Here is a 15,086-nt window from a genome sequence, read left to right on the forward strand (position 1 = left end):
TATTTTGCTTTCACTGGCACTGTAACCAGACCTCGGTTACCTCGGGGCAGATCATTTCTGATGCACTCTCACTAATGGGAAAAAAAAAGTCAGATGTGTGGATAACTAGTGTGATTTTTGGACGAAGGTCATCAACACATCAGCGAATGTCATATGTATTTTTTGTCTTGTCTACGTTAGGGCTCCTCATCATCCGGGCGCAACCGTAGCTTCTCTCTCCTCCCACACCTTACGCCAACGTCATCACCGGCTTCTCAGAGGCAACTGACTCACACGTCTTCGCCGGGCAACATCGTTACCATAACCCATCACAAGTCACCGGCTGCGGCGCGGCGGGCCAAGAATCAGTACCCGGGACGACTGCAGGAGGTCAAAGAGGTGGGTGCCCAAAAAAAAAAAGTCATATCTGGACTCGAAATTAAAAAAAAAAAAATCCTCATCCTTAAACGTGCTGGCTGAATCTAGGTCGGTTTAATTGAACTAATATGGGTGTAAAGATAAAGGCCTCACATAAAAGTTAGCGAAGAATTCTTTATTGGAGAACAACACACAATCCCTCAAATGGACTGCGAGATCACAAAGTTTTCCCACTTTGGTGCACAAGTCTTCTTTTCAAGCCCCGCTGGCCACTTTTCAATTGGTGCAGTTCTCCATTGGGCTGTGCGTCGGCATGCTCCGGCTAAGAATATCTCATCCGAGTGATTCACTGTGTTGACAGAAAGAGAGCATCTTGCTGTCAGTGAACGGAGAATCCTTTCTCACCTCTGAGGAGCAGTCTGAATGAGCAGATGGCGTGTTTATTAAGTAAAACAAACACTCCTCTGGTGCTTGATTCAATGTCAGACTGAAAAAAAACAAAAAAACATGGCCCTCTGCGATTTGTGATTCATTCTCTTCACATTCCTCTGACCTAATTTCTACAGTAGCCCATATGAATGAAATGTATTTGTCGCTCATTCATAATGCTCACTCTCGACTTCTTCATGAATTCCCGCATGATTTGTCTTGTCAGCTTGACCTTCAGCCAGTATCGCTTAACCTTCCAGGCAGTAAGCCAAGTTGGGCAGACTGTGATTACAACATTTTTGCTCTCTCATCTCAAATGCTCACCCAGTCTCCTATAAACGACATTTTATGGACAAACGAATGGTAATAATGGGTTGCGGTGAAATGAATCATTCGGTGATTGGGTAGATCATTTCTGAATTTAACACTGAGATTGGCGTCCATTGTGAAAAAAATGAGGACTCTCCTAAATTGGTCACATTTGTCATCTTTAATCCATCTGTCCATCCATGCACGCGTGTATTTGACTGTGCAGCAGCGGGAGTCAGAGCACACGAGCCAGCTTGTCACAGCCGACTGATGTGAGCTCATCAAACAGCGGTGTAGCCATGTTGGAGCTGGATCACTGGGGTTAGGCTATTTCTGGAAGCATGGCTGATCCCGTTGGCTCCACGGAGCAAGTCTCCTTTTGCTGTCTTTGGAAATAGGGCCAGTCTGCTCCTTTTTGGTTTCGTCGTCACGTGCCAGAAATACATCCCGACCCCGTATTAGAAGGGCAGTTTACAAAAAGAGGGAGGAAAGAACAACAAAAGCCATTTGCGGCTTTCCCACCGACATCCTCATCAATTGGCGCATTGGGGCTCGTCTCATTAAGATAATTAGATACAAAGCGACAACGGCGACAATTGCTAGAGCCTTTTAATATTCGCAGTTTGACACCCAAACATTTTATTTTCAAATTTCATAAAGTATCCGCTAATCCACGTCAACGCGTATCTGAATATTTATTGTCGTGCCAGAGGATGCACAAGCGCGTCCGACAGCTTTTAGCGCTTCTAAAATATCTCGTGTGCGCCATTGCGGATGTGCTTGTCAAGTGCGTGCAAAAGACGAGGTGTGGGCTGCGAACATATACAATATTAATGAAGGCAAGATTAGCAACCTGCATACATTAGTGCCCAGAAAAGAAAGAAAGAAAGAAGCAACTTTGTCTTCCTCCCTTTCGTGATGCAGTTAGAACTATCAGACCCAAAATAGGTGAGTCATACAGGAATAATTCTCATACTCGCATCAGGGGGTCTTCTTTGAAAAAAAAAAAAAATCAGGTATCTTCTTTTGGAGTAGATGAGGTCACACTATAAGAATGCATATTTGTTATGATCTCTAATCCATAACAAACTCTGATGCACCTGTGGGTGTAGTTCCACTCTCAATCCCTAGATGGCAGCACTATATATGCTTTGCACTCCAATTTGAAAGTCGATTGAAAGGCCATAAATGCTATTGCTAATGCTATGCTATAGAAGACGTGATATCAAATAGATGATGCAATACATTGTATTTAAGAAAAAGTAAAAGAAACTCGCCACTGCTGTCTTCCAGATGATGTCCCAAGCCGAGGGCCAACAGAAGAACCTTGTCCACTCCATTGACTCATTGCCCACCAAGGGTTCCGTCTCCTGCCTGGACCAGGACCTGCTGCTGCTCAAAGCCACGTCGGCCGCCACGCTCAGCTGCCTGGGAGAATGCCTGAACATCCTCCAACAGACCCAGAGCCATAGCCAGGTGCCGCCTCCATCGCAGGCTACTCAACGTAACCACACTGTCCATGGAGCTCCCACGGGTGAGTCGTCCCTGGGCTCCATTCTTGTACTGCTGGAGCCTCCAACTTCTCTATCCTCTCCTTCCTTTCTGCCAACTCGTTCAGAACCACTTAGCAAGGGCCAGTTGGACTGTAGTTCCTGTCCCTGCCTGATGGGGGCTATAAACTTCAACGTCTGTACCAAATGCTGTTGAATGTTACGATTGGGGGACTCTTGAGTTGTTGTGTTCTCCATCTTATGGTGTTGAAAAGTCCAATCACGGTGGAAACATGATTGTCAGTCAATGAAAATAAACCAAATAAAAATCACCTAGGGTGCTTCCACATTTACAGGGAGCGTGTGGTGATTGTCAGTCCTGACAGTGCGTTGGTCTTTTCTTTGCACCAACAGTCACCACGCGTTGTTGTGGAGTGGGACCACCTTGCTGCAAGTACAAACCACTTTGTATCCGCTGCCTGGCTGATAGGCCCCGTGGGGTTCCCACTGCAACCTCAGCATACACCCCCCTTACTACAGTGAGGAATTTTATAAGCAGAATGCTGGGCTATGCGACGCATGAAAATGATTCCAAATATTTTTTTTCAAATAATTGCTTCATAATGAAATGCAAATTCCCGCTTGCCTCTCCTCTGTCACCTCCGTGAAGAGTTTCAAAATGATGTAAGGAGGTGAAATGAAGGAAGTCATTGTCCCTTGAGTGAAAGTAGGGCCTTGATTTACGTGCAGAGGACAGCCATTTGCATGGACAGCAATAATATAACTAATGAGTGCTGAATCATGTTTTGAATCTGATTAATTACGCTTGTTGCTCGTGGGATATGACTTCAATTTATTCTTGACAGAAAAGTGTCAGTGTGGGTCACGTCTAACATCTACTATAATATGGTACATCTTGAGAACATGAAGCATAGTAATTATTCTTATATTAGGTTTATTGGTTTTTTTTTGCCTAGTTGGGATTAAACAAATTGAATTTTTTTTTATTTTTAATTGACATTGAATCTATTACGTAACAATAAAATCTTCTAATTGTGAACTTAAAGTAACTTGACTGAAAAGTGTTTTTTAAAGATTGTGTGATTTTTTGTTGTTGATTATTGCTGACCATGCAATGACATAACAGATCCTGTGGATTTCTACCTAGTAAATGCATGAATATTTATTTTCCCTTAATTTATTTATACCAGCTTTGTGCACCTCCAGCATGCATCTAGCCAGTGGGCCATACCACAAAATATGCAGCTGCTTGAAATACTATTGCAAACACATCATATATAGATCATGGAAATCTTTTCTGACATGAGAATTGATCAGGAATGACCAACTCCCCCCCCCCCCCCCCCCAGTTCTGTGCATTTTTTTTAGACAAGGCTTCAAACTTACAAACATTGAATATAAGAAGTAAACACATGATTGGTTTCTCTGATATAAATAAAATGCATTAACTGGTATTTGAAACGGTTCATAATGGTTCGTTCATCTGAGTATTATTTTTTGCTGACGTGAAGGAGACGATGTCAGATATCAAGACACATCATATATTCAGACACAATACACAATTTCCTGTCTCATTTTTTTTTATAGTCTTTTCAGCTTTACTTATGAAATATCATATTGAATGTCAGAAGTAAATGAAAAGTGATTGGAGCTGTCTTCTTTTGTCGTTATCTTTTCAACTGAGCATCAAAAGACGTAAATGAAGGATCACCTTTCGCTTTGACCTCTGACACCTTTTCATTCACTCAGATGGCGCTCCTGTGTGGACGGTACCAAAGTCACCCTCAGGGCAGCATCTAAAAAACGGCAGCCTGACTCCTCTGCGCTCGGCCGAGCCCTCGCCAGCCCTCAGGGAAAGGAGCTTGTCACAGGGTCTTGAGGTGAGACTTGATGTCCTTTCTCTTAATTAAGCATGATTAGCATAATAACTCTAGAAATCTAAATTATATTAGGTCAGTGTTTTGATATAATATTCCATGTTGTTTCCGGCTTTCACCAGTAGAGGGCAGCACAATGCTTTGTTTTTATATGACGTAGCTTTCTTTGAGATGTACCACATCCAAAAAGATTGGGCACTTTTGATCATTGATCAGGGAGCACAGTCGTCAATATCTGCTTCAAGTTATGCTGCGGCAACAAATCCTCTTGCTTCTACAAAAACACTTTTGACAGGCATACAAATCACACCTAAAGTCATCCAAAGATGGATTGAAGTGAGCTGGAGGAGGAGGAAGATAAAAAACTTCATGTTAGCTATAGGCGTTTTGTAAATTGGATGGACGATGAAAAATGGAGAGTTAACCAAAAGTGAGCAACGGCAGCAGACGGGTGGAAAATATGGATGTGGAGATGGATGTGGGCTAGGGAGGGTGGCTGACTATGATGTAACAGGGTGGCAGAGGAAGGAAAGGAGGGTGGATGGATGAAGGGAAACAATGACGTGTTACAGCACAGTAGAGGAAAGCACGAGAAATAAAGCCAACAAAAATGGACTGTAAGGAATATGAAATGAAATATGAATGTGACGGAGCAAGTCGTTGGTCACAAAGTGAATATTGAAAAAAAATATTGGTGAACCAGCTCTGAGGCTATTTGCTGTAGAAGCATTAAAGTTGAACAAATTAAATGTTCCTTGCATGCAAAATGTTTTGTAACACTGACTGTGTGACCTCAGAACTTCCCTTTTGCAACACTAATAAAGGCTTATTCTATTCTTAGCAAGAGGAGTGAATGGGGGTAGGGGGGGTTGAATACTGACTGAATCCAAAGGGGGGGTGGGCAGAAGTGAGGAGGAGGAGGAGGAGGAAGTAACAAGCATGCGAGGGAACACAGCAGAGGGATGATGGGAAGAAGCAGGAGGAGACGTCACAGAGACTTAGCCCTGAGCTTTTGTTTCACCACTTCCTTGTTTTTCTGGGTGGTGGGCACAGCAGCTGCTCACTACCAAAAGATGAAGATGGGTGCTTAGCAGAGTTTTAATTGCAACTTTGGGACTTTGCTTTTGACCTTTTATGGAGATGAAGTCCAGTTGTACGCAGGTCAAGCATTTAGCTGCGCATCAAGATAACGTGAGTGTTTAAAAGCTCGTGGCTTTTTTTCTTTTTTTTTGCATGTTGTTCTCCAAACGGGGCGAAGATTGGCTTGTGTAACTGTCAACTAAAAGTGAGGCTTCTTCATAAATTATTGACCCAATTAGCCAACAGTTGATTTGAGCCGTAAACATGTTTTTAAGTTGTTAACTCAAATAAAACATAGTGCAGTTTATATAAGCTACTCATGCTAATTTTATTTAGCTGAAATTATGAACTCTGCACGAATGAATCTTGATTCATTTTGAGACTGCTGATTTATAAAATAATGCTAATATTAGAATAAGGAAATATTTCAACGAATATTCCAAGAACCTTAACAGCCAAATGTGTAATAAAGAAAAATTAAAATAAAGAGTAATTAGGAAATTACATTTCTGTACTTCAGACTTTGAACCCCCCCCCAAAAAAATAAAAAAATAAGACATAAAAGCAACCAACTCATTTAAAAAACATATCAAAGTCTATCCCAATTTTGCGCTGACCGCACTTCACTCTAATATCTTGGATAAAAATCGCCATCAGAAGCGCTGTGACCCCCTGAGCAGCAATTTCCTGCCGCAGTCGAGAGCCTTTTTAATTAATTACAACCACTGAAATCATAACAGACGGCTTGCAGCTTCCCACCCCGCCTGCAAACGTCTATAAATATATCCCGAGCAACTCACGGGAACCCGGCCGCCACACGTGTGCGCGGGTCTTTCGTCTCATACTGTGCATACGTGGAATCAAATATTCAAGTAACAGGCAAAGCACTCATGTCCTGGAAATTTCTATGCAGCATGTTTACACGGCTCTGCACAGACATGAAATTAAGCACCCGAGGGATTTCACATTCTGCTTTATCCCAACTTGTTTTTTTTTTCCTTGTTGTTTCTAGAGGCATCGTCATTAAAACGAGATATGTAAAATGGTGTCGTGTAAAAAAGAAGCAGCAGCCAGTTTTTGTGGCCCACAGGCTAGCGAGCACTTTGTGCATTATACATTAGAATCTTTTTTTTTTTTTTCCGTCACGTTACTGCAGGAGATCTCAAAAGCTCCTTCCCGTTTAAGCGCCTTGGGTTGAATGCCGGGGAAGCAAAAGCAAGCGCTCATCTTCACTCTGCTTTGACCAGTCATGTGGATCAGAGCTCAAGGCCTTCAAAGAAATCCAAGCATGCTGAAAATGCTTTGAATGTCATTTTTTGGACAGCACCAGGCAGAACTTGGAGACATCAGCCAAAGTGAGGAAGTGACAGACACGGAGGACAATGAGGAAGAGGACCTGGGCGTCTTGGATGACCAGAGGAGCGTCATCCTCCACTTGCTGTCCCAGCTCAAACTGGGAATGGACCTCACTCGGGTGAGTCTGTGACCTTTAAATGTGAGACCAAATCCGTTATTGTGGAAAATGCCAGTGATTCATTCAGCTGTTAATTTTCCTAGGTGGTGCTGCCTACGTTTATTCTGGAAAAGCGCTCGCTGCTGGAGATGTACGCCAACTTCATGGCCCATCCGGACTTGTTCTTGTCCATCACGGCCGGAGTTACAGCTGAGGAGCGTATCGTGCGCTTTGTGGAGTACTACCTGACCTCCTTCCATGAGGGGCGGAAGGGGGCTGTCGCCAAGAAACCCTACAACCCCATACTGGGAGAGACCTTCCATTGCTCCTGGGAAGTGCCTCGGGACAAAGTCAAGCTTTCGGTCAGAACCAACCAGGGGTGTGTCCGGGAGTCAGGCAGGAGCCCCAACAACGCGGCAGCGCCGCAAGGTGACGAAGAAGCACCGGGAGCCTGCTACAGAGTCCGCTTTGTGGCCGAGCAGGTTTCCCATCATCCGCCAGTTTCGGCTTTTTACTGCGAGTGCAGAGAGAGGCAGGTGTGTGTCAACGCACACGTGTGGACCAAGAGCAAATTTATGGGCATGTCGATAGGAGTGTCCATGGTGGGAGAAGGTGAGTCTTTGCCAACTGGATGCCTTTTTGACCTACTTTCTAATCACCTTTCAAGACAGGCAGGCGGGAAGGAGACCTGATACACTGACAGAATTATTTTGGATGCTGACTCATGGTTCTTATTCATGGCCATGACAAAGCAGGTAATCATGGTGGCGGCTGCTGCTGATGACCTTCACCGCAAGCACATCTGATTGCTGCCTTTGTGATAGCTGCACTTGTAATCAGCAGCCTCATATACATGAGTGACCTTATTGTATAGATTTGATCATGAATTGAACGTACAAACATTAGACACAAAAGCTGAGGTCCATTTCTGTGCGATAACAGCGTTTTATGTTTCCTCGGTTGGATCATGTGGAGCACTTGATAAGCACGAGTAGTTCATTGTCATGATTGCCAATTATCAATCACTGCTGTGGTTAAGGTTGTTTAACTTTATTAGCCTCTTCAAATTATTTTCATTTACCATCCATTTAATGATAGTTGAATGCCTCATTGGGTTTTGTTGCACAAATGAGGGCTTGAAATAAGTGTTTTATAGTTTGGGAGAAAACAAATGGGGCTGTGTATCGTCAGCTGACATGTGAGCGGAGGAATGAAACTATGAAACTTGATCATCAGAACACAGGAAAGCTTCAGTTCCTCCTCAGTGTACGTTCTTGTCCTTCCCTTCCTTCTGGCCAGGCGTGCTGTGTCTGGTGGAGCACGAGGAGGAGTACGTCTTCTCGCTCCCCTCGGCCTACGCCCGCTCCATCCTCACCGTGCCCTGGGTGGAACTGGGAGGAAAAGTCTCCATCAACTGTGCCAAGAGCGGCTACTCGGCCACTGTGACTTTCCACACCAAGCCTTTCTATGGTGGCAAAGTACACAGGTGAGTGTTAACCAATCCCTCCTAATAATCTTATTGCTGACACGAATTTGTCCGACAGAGTGACGGCAGAGGTGAAACACAACCCAACCAACACCATCGTGTGTAAAGCGCAGGGTGAGTGGAACGGAACCCTGGAGTTCACCTACAGCAGCGGCGAAACCAAAGTGATCGACACAGCCAAGCTCGCAGTAACCAGGAAGAAACTGCGAGCGCTGGAGCAACAAGGACGCATGGAGTCCAGGTATGAAGATGTAAACGGACTGCACAGATTGACTTTGACAAGATTGCACCCCCTGTAGGCGCTTATGGCAACAGGTGACCAAGTCGCTAAAAGACGGCAACATGGACGAGGCGACGGAGCACAAACATGGATTGGAGGAGCAGCAGAGGGCGGACGAGAGACGGAGAGCAGCTGCAAACAAAGCCTGGACACCCAAATACTTCACTAAGGAGGTCAGATGCAACTCCACCCACACGTACTTGAATACTTTATGGTCATTTTTGGCCTCTTGTGTTTTCACTTTCCATCTCACCTGTCAACGTACGTTGCAGGGAGACAGCTGGATGTACAACAATCCTTTGTGGAAGTGCACCTGACAACAAGTCATGGCATCACCTCCAGTGGCCACACGGGTAGCAACTTCTTAAAACTTGAAAGTTGGACTCACCTTGTTGCCACGGAGACACAGACAGGGAACAAGCAACTGTGCCAAAGGGAATCTCCATGTATAACCAAGGACGGCAGCATTTTGTATACAGTTGATATAGAATTAGAGTTGTCCTCTATTTTTCACCTGTGCCAAGACCTTTTGCACATTGTCACGAAAGAAGTCTGTCAGCGCTGTTTGTATATCCAATATAATGTTTTCTCATATACTGTGTCTTCTACATGGCTCACTGAACACTAAAGTTGTCACTTTTACCACTTTTATAATCTATGGATCTATCTACCAATCACAGTGGTCATCTAGCAGGTAATAGGACCACATCAAATCATTTTAAATATCATTGGCAATACAGATGTACTCCATTAAATGACTATATAAAGTACATTAGGGCAAGTTTTTAGACAGTAATCCTAATAACAGCCTTGATCGTTTTGTCTGCATATTTGAATGTATCTACACATTTTTCATAGTTTATTCTCCCACCTTATTGTAATTTTGTGTTGTATTATTTATAGTTTATTTACCATAAAGGCTTCTCTCGTCTTCCGTGTGCCTTTTTTTTCATCAAATAGGTGTTTAAATAATGCAGTGATGGCTGCCGTTATCAAACGCGCACTTTAAATTTGAACCTTCTCGCTTCCTGTCTGCATAAGATTCTGCAAGCAAGTTTTCCGATGATTATCTGCAGTAAGTTCGCTTTAGTATTTTAAACTCAAAAGTCTATTTCGGGTATTTATGTATGTATGCACGCAAGGAGCATCTTTGAGAATGAGTTTATTTCTCGCGATGTCACTGCAAGCGGACTAAAATGTTAACAAAACAGCACCCGGCTGTCCGCCATTGACTTAAATGTTTTGTGTGGTGTCCATGCAAAAGCTGTTTGCAGAGATTGATGCCTTCACATGCTGCTAGCCTTCAACTTGCACAATTTGCGACCAACATCAACAACAAAGGTAGTGCATGTTGCTTTTTTTGTTTTCTACTAGTATGTTGCACGCGCTGCTGATGGCGAAATTGGGGTTAAACATTGACTACACTTGCACAAGCTAAAGATTGAACATATTTTCTGTGCAGGTTTAAATAAAAATTGACCGATCAAACCGCCTGAGACAAAAACATGTATGCATGGGAAATATCTGGGAAAATTAGTTATTAGAAAATACAAACTTCGTAATTTGACTATCAAGTATAGACATCACACTAAAAGCTCTATTTTGGGGAGGTATCATTTTTTGTGTAGCTTTACTGACGACTGCTTTGAATTTTCAATAACCAAAAGGACATTAAGGGCCACAATGACATTTAATAGATATACACATTTTATTTCCAATTAAAAAACGTTTGTTAAATGAACTTTTGAAACCATCCTGAAAAGAAACACAAATTCCACCATTATTTTCAAATATGATCTAAATTTTAGTCTAAAATTATGTTGATATACAAGGAGGTAATGGTGCCACATTGCAAAAACATATGATACGAGTCAATGAGAAAAAATGTTAAGTTTGATTCACTTAGTGTGACAACTTGTGTTGTTGAAAAGTATATTCACTTTTGATGTGGTTGAAGTTGTGTTACTCACGGCTTCTTTTTTTTTTTTTTTTTTTGCTTCTTGACAGGATCGGGAGTTTTGGGCCCCCCCACGGAGCAGCCGACAGCCTTGTGGGACATGCTGAAGTGCTGGCAACCTGTAATCGGACACGTAATGTGAGTACAAGGTGGCTGCAAGTGCACTCACCTCTCCTTTCTCTTGTAATGGCACACAAGTGCCACCAGGGGGAAGGTGAGCACATGCAAACCGTTGACATCTCAGTGTGACAAAAACTAAGTGCCTCATCATCATCCCACACTTTTGGATGTGTTTCTCAATGACAGTGTTGAGTCAAAAATATATATTTGACTAATATTCAACTAACTTGGTTTGCCTCGGTGTCACTGACAAACATGTCCAGAAGTGTGTGATGAAGATGAGGTGAAATACCTGGCACTTGGTTTTTGGCGCAGTCAGAGAGGTCAGCTGTTTGCATGTGCTCACCTTCCTTCTCCCTAGTGGTGCTTGTCATTAGAAGTAATTGGCATCACAACACCTGAGCTTATCAAGCACTTCAATTGCTTCTGTGCAAGGCCTGTCATCAATGTTTGTATGCAACTAGATCAGTCCCACACAAACATTGATGGCTCAAATGTTTTCAAACTGCTTTTCTGATCAATAAATTGTTCAACTGGAATGCAAGTCTTTGTGTTTTATGACCAAATCTGCTTCTCTCATTTGAAGTCTTTCATGCTTGGTGGTTTCTGCAGTGGCACTTAGGTTTTCCAAGGCAGTATTTAGTCTTGAGGTGAGCGTTGGCCTTCTGTCACTGCCATGGACACAAGTCTTTGACTGTTACTGTCACTTTGAGTCATGTGAGATGGAGAGAAACAGTCAAAAATGTGTGTCCATGGCACTGGCAGAAGGCCAACACTCACCTCAAGACTAAAAACTGCCTGTGAAAACCTAAGTGCCACTTTGCCCGCCTCCTAAGTGTGGCCAAATTCAGATAGACCAATCACAGCAAAGCACCTAATTTGCATAACCACGCCCACTTTTGAACAGCCAATCAGAATGCAGTATTTGCGCATCCAACCAATCAGAAGGCTCCAAATTTGCCAAGCCACGCCTACTTTAACCTCGACCAATCACAAAGCGCCTCATTTGCATAACCGCGCCCCCTTTTTGGCCAATCATAGCGCTTGCTTTTCATTGCTCCACCTACTTTTTGAGCTCTCAGCAAATCATGAAGCAGCATTTCAGTTTTGTCCCGCCTCATTTTCAATAATTTTCACCCAAAAATTCAGAAAAAAAAATCCTGGAAAAAAAAAAATCCAGGGGTGGGGGAAAAAAAAAAAAAAAATATTCAGAAAAAAATCCAGAAAAAAAAAAACCTGAATTTTTTTTTTTTAGGTTTGTTGTAAATTAAGATAATTTGAAAGTTTGATTTTTGTGATGTGAATAAGAAGAGTTTAAGTTTTCTTTGTAATCAAACTTTATTTCTTTTGCAGAGTAAACATTCAATCACAAAACAGTAACAAGTTGGATGGCAGTCTGCTCCTTGACGAGTGGTGGAGTGGTCGGTAGTGGGACGAGTGTAGAGGAGTCCATGCCTGGACCAAAGTCTGCTCCTTGACAAGTGGTGAAGTGGTCGGTAGTGGGACGAGTGTGGAGGAGTCAATGCCTGGACCTAAGACAAAAAGAGATTTGTAAGTTTGTAAGTTAAGTCAAAGTTTTGTGCAGACAAACATGAAACTTAACTGAAAAAGGCGAGTTGGTAATGGCATGAAGTGTTGCGAGCTGCATGACCAGGAAGCTTATCTTGTTCTTTGCTGCCTGTCAAATAGAGTAAAAAAAATTAGAACATAGCCATTGTTATGAGGATTGTGCAATGAGCTTTTAAAAAGGAGTACCGTCTAAGTGCAAATTTCTCCCAATTCTCAGGTTGCCTTGTAGATGAGGAAGCAACAAGGAAAAAAAAAGGTTTTGCAGGCATGCAGCTGTGGTCCTCTGCCTCCGCTGTGAGCAGGTACTCCACACTGGACACAAAAAGAACAGTTTAACTTTTGGAACATGCTGGCTGAAATTAAATGTAGTTTCCTTCTCTTACCAGCAGAGGGCACTTCAGGCAGCAAGAAGGTGCAGACCTAAAAGTCATACGCCTGAAAGTAGACTTGAAGGCAAGCAGCATACCAGGAGTATCTCGTTTCACCTTGTAGGTGTACCTATAATCACAAATTCAAGTCCAGAAAGTGAAGAGCCTGGCTCAGTTTGGCTTGAACTTCCTGGACCAGGATTTGCCTCAGCTGCCTGTAAAGACAACATAGGACCCAACAACTCCATTTAAGTTTACTCTTTATTTTTAAATCTAGATTGAGACCTTTGGCTAAAGACGTTTGAGCACTTGGATCTCAGATGCAGGGCAGGCTCCTGAAAGACTCTCCTGGACGGACACACCTGCACACAAACGAGGGAACAGTTTAATTGCAAGTCTCAACACTGAAACTAGAGGCAGCCTTGAGGACCTTCAGCACAGTTTTGGTGAATTTCTTGCTCAAGCAGGTGGTGGATCTTTGCAGCAAAGTCAGACAGGATTTTTACTGGAAGCTGTGCTGCATGAAGAAAAAAAGAATAAGCAGGTTAGTGTTTAGAACATGCCACATGTTTAGCAAGTTGTATCACCTGTCAGTATGTTGGAAAGGAAGTTGCTCATGACACCTCATTTTCTGACAGCCTTCACCAGCACCACCTGAAACAAACGGCTCAAGTCACTTAAATGTGTCCAGTTTGTCATTGCAACAAGTGCAAACCTTGTAGGTGCTTTCACTTCAGTGGATCAAATGCTGCAGGAAGCTTGTCTGTTAGCACCACCTGATGGACAAAACCGGAAGAAAATGCACATGGTGAAATAGATGTTTCAAACATTTGCTCTTTTATGAAAGTGTGCATGTGTTTCACCAGTGAAGAGCACAGCAAGGGAGCGCTGGACTTCTCTCCAACAGCAGCTCACCGACCTGAAAGAGAAGGTAACAATTCTACTTTTAACTTTCAGCCTTACGAGCCGGTTTGGTTTAGCAACTTGACATTTGGTGGACATGCTTAGCAAGAGTAGACCTGCAAACGTCTCATGAAGTCGTCATGCTTCAAAGGACAGCAAGTCGGCCATTTTCGAACCTGCAGAAAGAAAGAACAAAAATCTTGATTTAGTTGGCTTAACAAATGTCTTTTAAATAAAAACGGGATTTTGCCTTTTTGCAGTCAATCTGGTCCTTCTGTTGCTGTGCCTGTGGACAAAAATGAGACAATTAGATGCAGTCGATTAAAAGGGTTTACTTGTGAATCCACTTTAATCACGCCAAGTCGGCCATTTGAAGCCATTTTTGTAGCTTCGCACCTGTAAAGAGAAAATAGACAATTAATACGCATGCATTAAAATAGTCGCTTTATTCTGTTGTGAATTCATGGAAACGTTTTGTCTACTTACCTTCGGCAAAATGGCGCTTTCGCTGCAAAATGTTTGAGCAAATTATTTGAGCGTTATATTTGCCCACGTTGGCGGTTAAATACTTTACCGCGTCCGCCAAATATATGCGTTTTGGTGCACCATATGGCCGTAGAAGACGTCGATGCCAACGCCATTGCAAACTTTTTAGCTTGCATGTGAGCAAGGTGTAAGCAGTAGCACGCCCAAAGTGCATCTTGGCGCTGAAAGAGAGCAAAAAGCAGTTAGTTTTAAAAGGCAACGTTATAATAAAGACTTACCTTTTCAAAGATTTTAATGGTCTTGTAGAAATTCGTGCGGAGCAGCAGGTGGACCAGCACGATGTGACGCCGTCAGAGGTGAGTAAAAGAATGAGCGTTTCGATTTTTTGGGCGCCTTTTATACTCTTTTAGTGATGACGTCATTAGAAAAAAAAGGAAGAAAAAAAAAACAACTAAGTGCCGACTTCCGGACCGATCGTGTCTCGAACCAGGGTTTTATGTATTGGAGGCAAAGGCTTAAACCATTCGACCAAAGCCTGTTGGGTGAAACCACTGACATTGTCAATTTTATGGAAGAATCTAGTTCCGTAGTGAGCTCAAAGTAACAGTTATCTATTCCCTAACAAATCGTTTATTTAGATCCTAAGTGGTCGAGCGGGTAAAGGTTTTGCCTAAAGTTCAAGTGATCCGGGTTCGATCCCCACCTATCTGTCTGTAAACGTTAGACAGAGCGGGTCTCGAACCCCAGTCTCCCGGACACAAGCGCAAGTATTATACCACTCGGCCATCTTTGCACGAATTTTTTTCCCGAATTTAGTGTATTTCAAGTGCATGGTCAAAGTTGTAGTCAAATACAAACAACTGCAGTGAAACTTTAATATCCCAATTGGTCTTGTGGTTAA

The 15,086-nt window shown here is 42.9% G+C and overlaps 1 protein-coding gene and 1 long non-coding RNA gene across 8 annotated transcripts in view; one reads left to right on the forward strand and one right to left on the reverse strand.

The window, feature by feature from the left end:
• Window positions 1–9,716, forward strand: part of LOC125986725 (oxysterol-binding protein-related protein 10) — a 23,107-nt gene extending 13,391 nt beyond the window's left edge. For both annotated transcript variants that reach the window (XM_049750573.1, XM_049750572.2), the window contains 9 exons: window positions 181–378; window positions 2,389–2,629; window positions 4,356–4,486; window positions 6,888–7,037; window positions 7,121–7,628; window positions 8,316–8,502; window positions 8,561–8,743; window positions 8,802–8,955; window positions 9,055–9,716. In XM_049750573.1, coding sequence (XP_049606530.1) covers window positions 181–378; window positions 2,389–2,629; window positions 4,356–4,486; window positions 6,888–7,037; window positions 7,121–7,628; window positions 8,316–8,502; window positions 8,561–8,743; window positions 8,802–8,955; window positions 9,055–9,099 — 1,797 coding nt within the window. In that variant the 3' untranslated portion in view covers window positions 9,100–9,716. The remainder of the gene's footprint in view (window positions 1–180; window positions 379–2,388; window positions 2,630–4,355; window positions 4,487–6,887; window positions 7,038–7,120; window positions 7,629–8,315; window positions 8,503–8,560; window positions 8,744–8,801; window positions 8,956–9,054) is intronic.
• Window positions 9,717–12,178: 2,462 nt separating this feature from the next.
• Window positions 12,179–14,598, reverse strand: LOC125986760 (uncharacterized). Of its 6 annotated transcripts, none has more exons than XR_011085836.1 (12): window positions 14,464–14,598; window positions 14,186–14,406; window positions 13,950–14,095; window positions 13,816–13,875; window positions 13,660–13,715; window positions 13,512–13,572; window positions 13,384–13,450; window positions 13,227–13,313; window positions 12,812–13,158; window positions 12,615–12,740; window positions 12,463–12,537; window positions 12,179–12,391 (listed from the first exon to the last, which is right to left on the reverse strand). It is a non-coding gene; the product is annotated as an uncharacterized lncRNA (long non-coding RNA). The 6 variants fall into 6 exon arrangements; XR_011085839.1 differs by having other exon boundaries at window positions 13,950–13,985; window positions 14,047–14,095; window positions 14,186–14,558; XR_011085835.1 differs by having other exon boundaries at window positions 12,812–12,926; window positions 13,082–13,158; window positions 14,186–14,558.
• Between the last annotated feature and the right edge of the window lie 488 nt (window positions 14,599–15,086).

Source organism: Syngnathus scovelli, chromosome 19, assembly GCF_024217435.2.
Source record: "Syngnathus scovelli strain Florida chromosome 19, RoL_Ssco_1.2, whole genome shotgun sequence".
Classification (NCBI taxonomy): Eukaryota; Metazoa; Chordata; class Actinopteri; order Syngnathiformes; family Syngnathidae; genus Syngnathus; species Syngnathus scovelli.